The sequence below is a fragment of the Haplochromis burtoni genome, unplaced genomic scaffold (genome assembly GCF_018398535.1).
Source record: "Haplochromis burtoni strain Fernald_Lab_line unplaced genomic scaffold, NCSU_Asbu1 Contig_99, whole genome shotgun sequence".
NCBI lineage: Eukaryota > Metazoa > Chordata > Actinopteri > Cichliformes > Cichlidae > Haplochromis > Haplochromis burtoni.
In genome coordinates, this window is record NW_024582460.1 from 1,201,965 (window position 1) to 1,215,817 (window position 13,853).

The following is a 13,853-nucleotide window of genomic DNA, read 5'->3' on the forward strand; positions in this document are numbered from 1 at the left end:
GAACTTCTCACCCTATCTCTAAGGGAGAGGCCAGCCACCCTTCGGAGGAAGCTCATTTCTGCCGCTTGTATCCGCGATCTCGTTCTTTCGGTCACTACCCACAGCTCGTGGCCATAGGTGAGGGTAGGGACGTAGATCGACCGGTAAATTGAGAGCTTCGCTTTTACACTCAGCTCCCTCTTCACCACGACGGACCGGTGCAGCGTCCGCATTACTGCAGCTGCAGCCCCAATCCGTCTGTCGATCTCCGGCTCCCTTCTCCCATCACTCGCGAACAAGACCCCGAGATACTTGAACTCCTCCACTTGGGGCAGGAACTCATCCCCGACCCGGAGTGGGCACTCCACCCTTTTCCGGCTGAGAACCATGGCCTCAGATTTGGAGGTGCTGATCCTCATTCCCGCTGCTTCACACTCGGCTGCGAACCGTTCCAGTGCGAGCTGGAGGCCCTCACCCGATGAAGCCAACAGAACCACATCATCTGCAAAAATCAGAGATGAGATTCTGAGGCCACCAAAGCGAAAGCCCTCCGCCACTTGGCTGCGCCTAGAAATCCTGTCCATAAAAATTATGAACAGAACCGGAGACAAAGGGCAGCCCTGGCGGAGCCCATCACCCACCGGGAACGAGTCCGACTTATTGCCGGCAATGCGAACCAAGCTCTTGCAACGGTTGTATAGGGATCGAATGGCCCGTAGCAATGGGCCAGACACCCCATATTCCCGCAACACCTCCCACAGGACACCCCGAGGGACACGGTCGAATGCCTTCTCCAAGTCCACAAAACACATGTAGACTGGTTGGGCAAACTCCCATGCACCCTCAAGTATCCTGGAGAGGATAAAGAGCTGGTCCAGTGTTCCGCGACCAGGACGAAAACCGCATTGTTCCTCCTGTATCCGAGGTTCGACTAACGGACGAACTCTCCTTTCCAGCACCCTGGCATAGACTTTCCCAGGGAGGCTGAGGAGTGTGATCCCCCTGTAGTTGGAACACACCCTCCGGTCCCCTTTCTTAAAGATGGGGACCACCACCCCGGTCTGCCAGTCCACAGGTACTGCCCCTGATCTCCACGCAACATTGCAGAGGCGTGTCAACCAGGACAGCCCTACAACGTCCAGAGCCTTCAGGAACTCGGGGCGGACCTCATCAACACCAGGGGCTCTGCCACCAAGGAGTTGTTTAACTGCCTCAGTGACCTCGCCCCCGGAAATTGGCGGGTCATTCCCCTCATCCCCAGACTCTGCTTCCTCCTCGGAAGACGTGTCAGTGGGATTAAGGAGGTCCTCGAAGTATTCCTTCCACCGCCTGACAATTTTCTCAGTCGACGTCAGCAGCGCTCCGCCAGCACTATACACAGTGCAGGTAGAGCACCGCTTTCCCCTCCTGAGACGCCTGACGGTTTGCCAGAATCTCTTCGAGGCAGTCCGAAAGTCTTTTTCCATGGCCTCTCCGAACTCCTCCCACACCCGAGTTTTTGCTTCAGCCACTGCCCGAGCCGCATTCCGCTTGGCCTGTCGATACCTGTCGGCTGCCTCCGGAGTCCCACAGGCTAACCAAGCCCGATAGGACTCCTTCTTCAGCCTGGTGGCTCCCTTCACCTCTGGTGTCCACCATTTGGTTCGGGGATTACCACCACGGCAGGCACCAACCACCTTGCGGCCGCAGCTCAATGCAGCAGCTTCGGCAATGGAGACGCTGAACATGGTCCATTCGGACTCAATGTCCCCAGTCTCCCTCGGAATGCTGTTGAAGCTCTGCCGGAGGTGTGCGTTGAAGATCTCGCGGACTGGGGCCTCTGCTAGACGTTCCCAGCACACCCTCACTACGCGTTTAGGTGCACCAGGTCTGTCCAGCGTCCTCCCCCCAGGACTCTAAGAAGGCTGGGTACTCTGAACTGCCACTCGGCGCATAAGCGCAGATGACAGTCAGGACCCGTTCCCCGACCCTAAGGCGCAGGGAACAAACCCTCTCGTCCACCGGGAAAAACCCCAACGTACCGGCAGCAAGCCGAGGGGATATTAGGATACCCACCCCAGCCCGCCGCCTCTCACCAGGGGCAACTCCAGACTGAGACAGAGTCCAGCCCCTCTCCAGGAGACTGGTTCCAGAGCCCAAGCCATGTGTAGAGGTGAGCCCGACTATATCTAGCCGGTACCTCTCAACCTCACGCACTAACTCAGGCTCCTTCCCCACCAGAGAGGTGACTGCCAAGACTGCAGTCATGTGACCAATTAAACTAAGATAGGAGGGCATTACACAGCAGTTGTTTTGTTTGCTCTCAATTTTGACAGCCCTATTAAAGATTAATATCAGTCTGTACATGCTCCAGATAGCTTTTCTTCAAATTCTTTAATTCTCACTCGCTTTTGCAACTTTGTACTTTTGTGTTACTCGCAGCAACAACTCTACCTCATTGTTAGTCCATTTAAAAAACTCGGTGCTTCTCCTCAACATTTTGCTGCGATGTTTCAAAAAGCTGGAAAGTAAATAAATGGCAGACGGAAATGAGGCAGGTCGAATCGTCTTGCTTTTCACGCATACGCAGTACTGGAACGTAAGCGTTTTTGGCCGTTTCAATGTGAATGAACAACTCTGTGAAAACGACTGAAAATGATAGTGTGGATGCGGAGCGTTTTCAGACGTTTACGCCGTTTTCAAATTTATCCAGGCTACTGTAGACATGGCCTATGTCTTAGCTGGCTTGGGAATGTCTTGGTGTCCCACTGGATGACCTGAAAGAGAAGATGCAAATGTCAGGTGTGAAATGTTTTCCCATTGATGGGAATGCAAGAAAAGTTGCGGGCCCTAATTAAACAGAAGGAGGGGTTCTTGGAGACTCTGCCAACCAATACAAAAATGTTTTTACTTCAGTTTATCTCTGCAACTGCTCCTGCATCAAGTAAACTATTATTATCCCAGTCCAAAAACAGGTGCTAATCACCACCTTTAATGACTACACTGACAAATATGATTTCTATGCAATTATTTTAGGAATGTCTCAGAAATAACATTTTAAAAGCCTTTTTTTGTACAGTGTGTTTATTAAAGGTGGCTCATAATTCAAACGTTCATCAGTTATAAATGCTGCTGACAAACAAGTAGAAGAAAAGAATGAAGACATGTGGGAGCAATGTGGAATGGTAAACAGTTCAAGTGATGGAGATGAATCTAACCCAGCCATCTGACAGCAGTATAAGTTGATCCTGATACTGTCAGGAAGTTCCTGTTTCTGCTGGAGAAAGGCAAGAACTCTTGCCCCAAAGTGTTTGGCTTTATTTGCACCCTTCCCCTTCAGCAGCTTCAGCACTGGTGACTTCAGCTGAAATGGATAAAAGTCCAGTACAAAGTTGTTTTCTCAGTCATGCGAAAATCTGTACAATGTGGAAACTGCAGGAAGTGCAGGTGTGAATGCATGCGTGTGTTAATCAGAGGGAACAGGGGTGAGGTGATGACTGGTGGAACAGGTGGCAGCTTCTTCAACCGGCTTCTGATAGTCCACAACATAAGGCGCCTAACGGCAGGGCCACGGCAGAAGGGGAATCACTTGTCTCCTTCCTCTCCCAACCAGCGTCTCTTGTAACAAGTATGTCTGCCAGTAGGTTTAGGCATGCGAGGTTTTCTCGGTTATGTTAGATTTGTTTGTTTTTCATTTTGGCCCTTGCCCACCCATAGATGCCAAATCCCAACTCATTAGATATGTAAATAAAGACAGCAATGATGAAATGTCAACAGTCAGGTTGTGTGACTGCTTGGGACTTGGAGAAAGTGGATCACTTTCATGTTGTGTCTCAGGCACCAGTAGATGGGTTTAACAGATGGAAATCAAAGGGCACAAGTGCTTATTATTTTTCATTACTCCCCATATATCTCCCCTCTCTATTGTCCTATATTACGCTTAATGACTTTTGGTGTTGGTTTCTTTTACTCAAACAGGTCTGTCTTATGTTTCATAGGATTTAACACAACCTAACTCACAATACTTGACCTTCCATGCCAGTTAGACAGATACACAATATAAACCCCAGCTCTAGAGGGATTTTATTTGTTAGAATGTTCCATATCTTTGACATTTTACTGTTTTGTTGATGATGTCATATCCGTCAGCAGATAAAAAGGACATCATCAACACAAAGAAAACAATCAAATAGGTGGTAGAGACCAAAACAGGGTTAAAACGAGAGTCAGTTGATCAGAGGAAAGACTTGTGACTCCTATCAAATAGTAATGTTGCTCTAAACATAAAAGTAAACAATAAACCAGGTAGACATTTTTAAAACCTCAGTCTGTATCCTTGCTCCCTCCCTCTTTTGACCTCTTGCTTCCCCCCACTCTGTCTCTCTCAGTCTATCATCCCTCCTCTTGCAGACACACACGGCACTCTGGCATTCCGCTCATTCCATTATAATAAGCCACATTCCCTGGAACACTTCCTCCACTCTCTCACTGCTTGTGGTCCCTGAGTCCCAGAGCAGACACCCCCCACCCTCCTCCCTCACACCCTCTTTTTCCCTCACCCGCCCTCCTCTGGTGCTTATCCCGGGGCGGCTGTGGCTCCCGGCGCAGATAGCCACAAGCAGCCAGAGCTTCCCATTGAGTTATCTGTCCTCATCTGTCAGTCTGTCAGTCACATTTGGTCACTCCGTCCTAGCTGCTCCGTGTATGTAGAGAAGTAAAAAAATAAAAGCAACACATCCAGTATCTGGTGAAGAAAACGAAAACCAGTGGAGGAAGAGAGGCAACCTGGAGACACGGACTCCATCACACCCATGAAAGACATGGGAGGAAAGGAAAAGAAGATTTTGGTGATTGCAAATGTGCACCCAGGGTGAGTGTTGTTTCCTTACCACTGCAGGATTTTCCGTGGAGAAAGGTGGAAAATCCTTCACCGCTGTCATATTCTAATTCCTGAGTTAAATAGTAAAAGAAACATTTTTGATAGTGACTATTTTTGTTAATGACAAGAAATGCAAAGCAACATTAAACTTGCATGATGACCGTGTTTTGAATTCTAACACCTCTTCTCCTGTGGGATCGTTTGCACCAAGTGCAAGATGCCGCTTGTCCAGTTACCCATATGCTGTATGCATGTGAGACAGATTTACTCCCTGGGAAGCTTTGGCTTAAAAACTATTTGAAAAAATAAAAAACAAAACATATATTTTAAATGTAAAATATAACAAGTCTTTATCCCAAATCTCTTTCTTACACAGTTAAAGGGTTCCCATGACTGTATTTATGTGTAACAATGCAGTAAATTGGGAACATTTGATTAATGAAGTCTACTTAACTTTGTTTCAAAGCAGAAAGCAGGTGTTCTTGATGTGGACTAAAAGGAGAGCACTGCTTTGTTCTTGGCGAAACTGGAACGTGCACTGTGTGGAAGTTCTACGGTTACACTCTGTTACTGCCTGGGTTGCTGAGTAGTTGTCAGCACGAAGGATTGGAGGGGATGTGGGCACTGAATACGCCTAATGGGTATCAGATTAGAGTCTGCATACGTACTAGGCATGTATATATGAGAAACTGCTGTTTGATTGCACAAAGTCTAATGCAACGGCCGCAAATAGTTTGCGCATTTTTTGAGAAGGCAGTGCTCATATGAACTCCATGCACCTAAAACGTATTTAAATACACATGTAGGCATATTGTATATGGCACTTGCAATGGAATGTCGGGGTTGCCTGGGCTCAGTAACAAATTGGCTTCAACCTCAGAGAACCTCCACAGTCTGATGGCAGATCACACCTTGGCTTTAACTGTGATGAAAGCGTGCTGGCAAGCTAAAAAGGAGAGAATGTCGAGTTTAGATGGAGAAAAATAAAGCTGCTGATCACTTGATATCATAGTGTCGGGCGGTCAACTCTTTTAATTTGATGCCTGTTCATTTGTAATGACCGCTGCCCCTTGAGTGCCCCCTCTAATTAAGCAGTGTGGACTGGGATTCAGGTTCAGCATTGCTGTTTCATTTTATTAGTGATCAGCACTGGTGTTGAGTAGCACGTCCTTTAACTGAGGAAATTTAAAAAGCTATGCTTTTTTAAATACTGTATGTTTTTTTTTTTTAAATATACATATTATAGCCTGTTTTTATTCATTTATTTGGTGTGAGAGAAGGCACAAATATGGTTGATTATGGATGACAATATTCCCTAATATTCTACTCTCCATATAGACACACAGACACCTCCCCCACATTCCTGTGGTTTATAGGCTTTGATGGCTGTTTCCATGCAGCTACTAAACCAGGACAGCAGAGGCCCCAGAGAGAAAGATAGCAACCTGGGATTGAAGACTGTCCATTCCAAGCCACCACCCCACCCCCCATTTGAGCCGACTGGCACAAGGCCTTCTATTCTGGCCTAACACTTAAAACAGGTCTCTCATTTGCCCTATTGGTGTTTCTGTGTCATGCCTGCATGATAAAAACACGGCCCAACAGAGCTTGGCCTTAGGTTACCTCCACATGGCTGCATGGGTACTTCCTGCATACACAAATGCATCCACATGTGGACACAATGCAAGCAAACGGAAGTGCAGCCGACTTTGTGTCTCCTCGCCCCACTTAATGTTATCTTAGTTAAGTGTGACTACAAAGTGTGTGTACCTAGCAGCAGATAATTTCTGGATCTGCATTTGAAAATTTGCCACAAGAAACACTGATTGTGCAGAATTTGTTCACTGTGACTCGGTGCTCTGTTTGGAAAAAGTTGATTAATTCTCGTTCCTGTGCTCCAGTCTTTGAGCTGAAAGGAACCCAAACATATGTTTGTATTGGACACTATAAAAAGAAAGGCATCCATGTCTTTTAAAGGTGTCCATGTCAGATCTACACTTCACTGCTAAACACATTTTACCTGATTGTAAAAGTGGATATATATAGATATCCTAAAGCAGAGCTTACCAAATTGTGGGGCCCGCAATGACTAACTACTCCTGACATTTTGGAGATGTTAGTTCTTTATACAGTAAAGTTACAGCGGGATACAAATAATATCAGGCTGATCCTGCCACGATTTGTTCCCTTAGTTCAAATCACGGACAAACAGGATCCCACCTTTATTTATGTTTTTGAACCCATTTTGCACACAGAGGCATTTTTTGAAAAATGTATTAATAGCGATGTTGAATATTATTACACAGGAAAAAAAAACAACTACACGTAAAATAATTACACCGTGACGCCTCTGCCTTTGTAAATGGAGGGACAGTAACTGCGTGTGTGTATGTAAGCGTGTAAAAACTGCAGATAGTCAGATTAACAGTATTTTGTCTCTATCTGCTATTCTGCAATTCATCTCATGTAAACAATAACGTGGCGCACAGCGTGACGTGAAAAAAGGCACATACCTTTGACGTTGCGTGGCGAACTCTGTATTCCTTGTCCACACATAAACGCAAAAAAGGAGTTTTAAAAAATCTCAGTTTTCGGTGATTCCAAACACCGTTTACGTGTGGACGAAACAGCTGCGTGTTCAAAAATACCCGTGTAGGTGCGGACGTAGCGTAAAAGAGTTAGTAGTTTATTTTCTTACTACCTGTAATTTATTGCAGATTACTTGTATTTGCTTAATTGTTTACTAAATGTTTGAGGTGTGAAATAAACACAATGGAGCAAAATATGGGTGTGTGTGGTTGGAGGATGTGTTTGTACATTTTTCTTGTAAAACAAAGGGGGGCCTAGCAGAAAAAGTTTGGGAACCGCTGTCCTAAAGTAAGGTTAGGGTACAGTTAGGGTCCACTAAGGTTATTTATGAATGGCCCTGTTAGTGCTTTACAGTGACGGGAAACTTTATTGTGGCAATCATTTGAGAAGGCATAAAAGACAGGGAGGAGTGTTTTATTGCCACCTGTTGCTACTGTCTTTCATTGTGTCCCTCACTGTGATTCTTTTCAGTGTACTTTGTAAAATTAACCTGTTTCAATAAACCTACAGCTGTGTATAGACACAGAGTTTGGCAACAATCCCTAACACAAAGATATAGTATCACCTGAAAAACACCTCATTTCTGTCTCCTCCTGCTAGTATTGGTATCACACATATATTAAAACTATGGACAGTTAATCTGAATAGATTTTTCAGATCTATAGCTTGGGTTTCAAAGGCAGGTTTGGACATTGATGTCTCCTGTTATTACTGTACCCTTGTGGCCAACTTGGCATCATAGAGGGTTTTGAAAGATGCCAACAGTTTTCTGGTGCTCATCTAAACATACACTTGAGGCTTCAAACAGTCCCAAGGGTCTTCATGATTCATTGCTACTTTAAGAGTTATGAGACACATGCAGTTTGTCCTGTCGGTTACATGGAAGGATTAGGATGGAGAAGACAGATAGGAACCCCCCTGCCATTTTATAGAGAGGCATTACTAAGCCAAGCTAAGCAAACATACACAAACTACAGCAGTGCTTGGACATGCTCACTGCCAGGGGGTACATGAAACAGCCGCATCCACAATGCCTTTATGTAATGGGCGGCTGAAACAACAACCGGAATGAGTCAAAGCGACCACAATGGAAAGCAAACTAATCAGTTTTAATTCCTGTCCACCTGGCAACAAGCCTTTTGATAGCTCATGCCTCCTAATGGTTTTACCAAGGGAGGTTTTTTCCATATCTGGTGATAGCGCGCCCCTTGACCTTCACCCTGCACTACAGAGAACCCAAAATAAAGCCCTATAAAATAAACGACCGAAGGGTCAGCCTGTCTGACAGAGCAAACAGGACAGGCAAGGGCTGTGGGCCGTCTCAGCACCAGCTGACAGTCAAAACAGGCCCTCTTCAAGATAGATTTGAAGCCACAGGAAGGGCAGTTGGCAGTGTGTCTCACAGTGAGTGGCAGAAATAGTTCTTAGCTTTTAGGCTTGCATTCAATTAGTAATATGTAAAATTCACAATGTTCTGCTCATAGGCACTAAAAACCTAATATATTTATGGATTTAGCCACATGGACTCCCCAACAACTTGTTTTTAAGCATCACTCAAGGATAAAATAGGATGAAATTTGTAAAAGGAAGTCGTGGTTTACTGAGAAATAAAGTGGTGGACATGTTTTCTTTTGCCATATGCACTGTGTGTGGTCACACCTGATTAAAAAGTCATTGTGAAAGCTGGTTCCATGAATCAGTATTATGAAGGAATTTTTCTGTATTCAGCTAAGCAGGAACAAAGTCTCCCTTTCCTTCCTTTCAGGATGTTTTAAATACTTCTTATTTTTTTAAAAAAAGAGCTGCAGACATCTTTATTTACATATTATGTTTTCATTGATTCATCACACGTGACTCTTTTCTTTCTTTCTTCTTGACTGAGTTTAAGTAAAGTACTAATAATGTCAGGTCACGGGACATTTTGACAATTCAAATACTTTGCTGCCTATAAATAGAGTGAGCTCCAAAAAACTATGAAGCCAGATATGCCTTGTGGCAGCCAGAGGCATAGCTTGTAAATAATTGCACTTTATAGGATGTTGGTTTTGAGAAGCGCCTCAGCAAAAGGCTGCAGGTACAGGATGTTGTCCATTGTTTGCATGAACTGCAGTTATGCTTTGTGTTCCACCTGCTAACTGCCATCCTCATCACGAGTAGATAAATAGAGTCATTTAGTCAAATAAGTGCAATGCAGTTATTTGGGGTTTTTTTTAATAGCGATGTTAATGATCGTTTGCAAATTAGTATTCACAAAAATGTTCTACGACGTGTCTCATTGAAAGTTCTTGGAGAAGGGAGTACAACTTACAAGTGCACTTTAAAAGTGACATGTTATTTTCCTGCGATTCTACATATGCAAACTTTGTTCAAACATTTTCACACTTTCATCTACCTCTAAGTTTAAATGATCAATTTACCACAAACCAATTCAAAGGTGAACACAGAAATAAAAGAAAACAATTATACAGTTTAAATATATCCCCACTATTAACAAATCACCAAATGTAAAAAAAAAAAAAGAAAAAAGAAAAAAAAAGGCCAATATGAGAAGCAGTGACAGGTGCATCCATGGCCACTCTGTTGGTTCACTGAAGCTGAAATCCTACCCCGAGAAAGCCTCTGATGCTGAGGAACAGCTCTGGCTGTTACACACAGGTTGCATTAGAGGCTTATGCACCATGCTGAAACTGCAGCCACTCTCTGGCCTCTGTAATTGTCAAGAAGAGCTGGAACATTTACACTCTAGAGGTATAAATATCCCCAGTGATCTTCCATGACTTCCCTAGAGGCTCAACAGGTAGAGCACAGCAGAAAGCCAGCTGTCGCTAGCAGGCGTCAGAGTGGATTTCTCCACCACATCATCAGTCATCTCATTTGGATCTGACATACTGCTTCACACTGGAGGCCTGGATCAAAGCGTATGGGATGTACAGCTATTTCAACAGTGTAGATTAGAGCAAGCAAGAGTATATTGCTAATAGTAAGGTATCAATCCTTTTGATATTACTTGTGGCATTACTACAGGGAAAGAAATCACTGAACAGAACTGCTGTCTGTCAGTTTATATTTACATGATCTTTGCATCATAAGTTGTCAGTTATCTAGAGTCACAGTGGTAACGTTTTGTCTGCACCTTGGCTCAGTTCTAATTCTGAATTTCTTTTTAATCATATTCCCTGATGGATGATTTTAACATGATATTCTAAACGTCCAAAGTGGAAGCAAAGGCTTCAGATTGATTTTTTTTCCTGCTACATTACTTTAGATGAAAAGTGTTCAAACAATTTGAAGCCATAAAAATACTAATAAAGGAAAAGACAGAGTATTGTGTGTAAAGTATTTAAAAGGCAGTGCAAATAGCCTGGATTTCAGTTGTGTGATTGTGCATTTGCGCATGTGTTTTATGTGCTTCTGTCTGTCAGCTGCCCTTCAGGAAAAAAAACCCTTTGCCTGTTGATGAATAATTTGCATATCCAGTAACTCATATCAGGGGGCATCAGGGAGAACAGGCATTTTAATATTTCACATATCTCAGAGCCGCCATTAGCAAACCAGTCACAAAAGCCCCGCCCCTGCTTGCATGGTTCTGCCAGAGGTTTCTTCCTGTTAAAAGGGAGGTTTTCCTTCCCACTGTTACCAAGTGCTTGCTCAAAAGGGGGTCGTGTGCTGGGGCTTTCTCTGCTTTATTCTGTGGTCTTATTCTTGCATCATAAGGTTGCTTGAGGTGACTGTTGTTGTGGTTTGGACCTATATAAATACAATTTAATTTAATTGAACTATAATTTTACCTGTATGTGGTATCAAATTTGATTTTCATTGATGTTTGTCTCTCAGGAGGTGGTGAGGAATGAGATCCAGGTTATTATTGTCTTTACTTTACAATATATTGAACTCTAAGATGACTGCTGTTGTGATTTAAAGCTATACAAATATAAACTGAACTGAATCTTTTTGTGTTGATTTCTAAGACTAATGATTCTAACAGCAGATTTTATCGAGTGGGTTCATGATTGGTTGTCATAATTTCAGGTCGGACAAGAAGACTCCCTGTAACGAGTCCCTTTCTGCTAATAAAAATGGAAAACCTCCCCCATCAGCTGTACCACCACCGATACCCATGTCTCCCATTGTTGAAAAGATGGAGGGACTGAAGGCCATCCGCAACCGCAGCAACAGCCTCCGCCTGGGCCGCCTGGCCTTCTACCGACACCTGGAGAAGGTGGAGACCATGCGCTGTTTCTGGGAGCTCAAACATGTGGAGCTGGAGGGAAGAAACCAACAGGTAATATGCACTCATTTTACACTCCTCGCTGTTATTGTTCACACATTACACTGAGGTTTGTGATCGGGTGAATCACTGATCTGGATTTGGATCACTCAGTGTTGTTTTATTCAACACTAATCGGCTTAGGTAAAAGGTTCTCTATTCACTCCTGACTCAACTGACAATTAAATATCAGTTTCTCAGACACTATTCTAGTTCACAGCGCCTCATAGAAAGCGTAGCATGCGTTGACTGGGGTTGGCATGCAAGAGGCCTTGACAGGTGAAGTACAGCAAGCTCACTAGAGGGCGCTGCAGGTCTATTTAATTTTTTTATTGCTCAGTTGAACCTCCTCAACTCTGCCCGTCTATCATACATACAGTACATAAAACCACACACTGAAATGAATTTGGCTCTTCACAGGATACAGCTCCAGTTGCCACAAGATGGCAGTCCTGGACTACTTTGCTCTGCTTATTTAGAAAGTGGATACATACTTCTAGGATTGATCGCTTTATGAATATGAGCTACAGTCAATGTCCATATGCTTGCTTCTAAGTCAATCTTAGTTTGTCAAAATAATTTTTTAACTTTAATAACTTGTTATGGTAGCACTTTATAATAACTACACACTATAAAGCATTATTAACGTATTAGTAAATGCTTCATTCATTATTTACAAAGCAGCCTTTTTAAAAAGCGGCAGACTGTTGTGTGTGCCACTGAGGCAAGTGGTTGAAGTCCACATGTAAAGAGATGATTTGTGTTTATTTACATTGTAAAGCACTAAAATGCAAGAGTCCTCCTCCCTCCATCATTTGTCTATTCCAGCTGTGTGCTAAACTCTTTTAGATGCTGAGAAGAGGCTACACCAGTGCACAAGCAAGAGGACAGACAACACAGACGAGGGATAAAATGTGAAAAATTTGTGTGCCAGGACAATTTATAACTAATAAAATGTAAAAGAATAATAACAAAAATGCACCAGGGAGAGAAAGAAGGATCATGAAGTACAGGTGAACTCAATAAGACTCTAACAGGGTCATCAAAAAGAATGAGGGAAAACAATAAAAACACTGAAAATCAGCTCAGCTCAGTAAGGCAAATATAGAAGGAACACAGTAGGCACGACAAAAAAGAGTAAGAGTAAGAAACAATGAACTAAGACGTTATGACAGAAGCCCAGGCTGTGAGAACTGCATGGCAATTTTGGGCAATACTAACAGAGTATAGAAAATCTGATAATGTACACTAACTAATGATGCCTGCTATATTTTATATGTCACATTTTAAATCTTAGTTGGCAATTTGGTGATAATGGCAACATTATTGCTGCCAGTTTTTGCTTTTCTCAGGAGAATATTATTACACAGACACACACACACGCACACGCAGGCCTAAAATGCCTTTTATGTTTGTACCAGCGTACTTTTTGGAGCCAGTTTAAAGGTAATAAATGACAAATTAAGAATACACTATATCTGCGGTGGAATAGAATCTACACACAACAATGCTCCACAAAACACTGTCTCTTAGGAACAACTATATGTTGTTGTAATATCGCAGGCTAGTTTCCAGATCCACCAGCATCGTTACCTAATGCTGACCCTTCTGCCCCTGATCTGTTTGTGCAGAGGTTCTCCTCATATTCCCACTGGGGAATGTTTGTCCTCCCAGGGTTCCTGCTCAGCAACATTTATGACCACTTAACCCCCCACCCCCAGCTGTTGTTGCTTGTTAAATCAAGCTTGCCTTAGAGTGCTGCAGTGAAGAATCTTCAATATTATGTGAACACCTGTAAAGTCCTTTGTCTTTTTGAAAAGGTCTATTCTACACTTTTGTCAAACTGATAAAGTAAGTTTTGACAAAGAGGACAAGAAAAAGTCTCAATATCTCTTAAAGAAACATTTAGAAGCACCAAAGTAAAATATTCTTAAGAAAAAGCTGAAAACATGAAAACAGCAAAATAAAACTTTACACAAAAAAACAAACATTAACATGTTCCACTATCACTGTACAACTGACCAGAGCTATAAAGACAACTCTATAAAGATAGGCAAGCATGAGAAGTCTTTTGTCTTTCTTTCTCCTCTTTTCAAAGTGAAATTAGGGGGCGATCGTGGCTCAAGTGTTGGCAGTTCGTCTTGTAATCGGAAGGTTTCC

General features: G+C 43.3%; 1 protein-coding gene across 1 annotated transcript in view; it reads left to right on the plus strand.

Moving 5' to 3' along the window:
• Nucleotides 1-4,372: 4,372 nt before the first annotated feature.
• mylk4b (myosin light chain kinase family, member 4b) overlaps nucleotides 4,373-13,853 on the plus strand; it is a 34,144-nt gene continuing 24,663 nt past the window's right edge. The window contains exons 1-2 of the mRNA XM_005937247.3: nucleotides 4,373-4,828; nucleotides 11,456-11,708. Of these exons, the coding sequence (XP_005937309.1) occupies nucleotides 4,770-4,828; nucleotides 11,456-11,708 (312 nt within the window). The 5' untranslated portion in view covers nucleotides 4,373-4,769. The remainder of the gene's footprint in view (nucleotides 4,829-11,455; nucleotides 11,709-13,853) is intronic.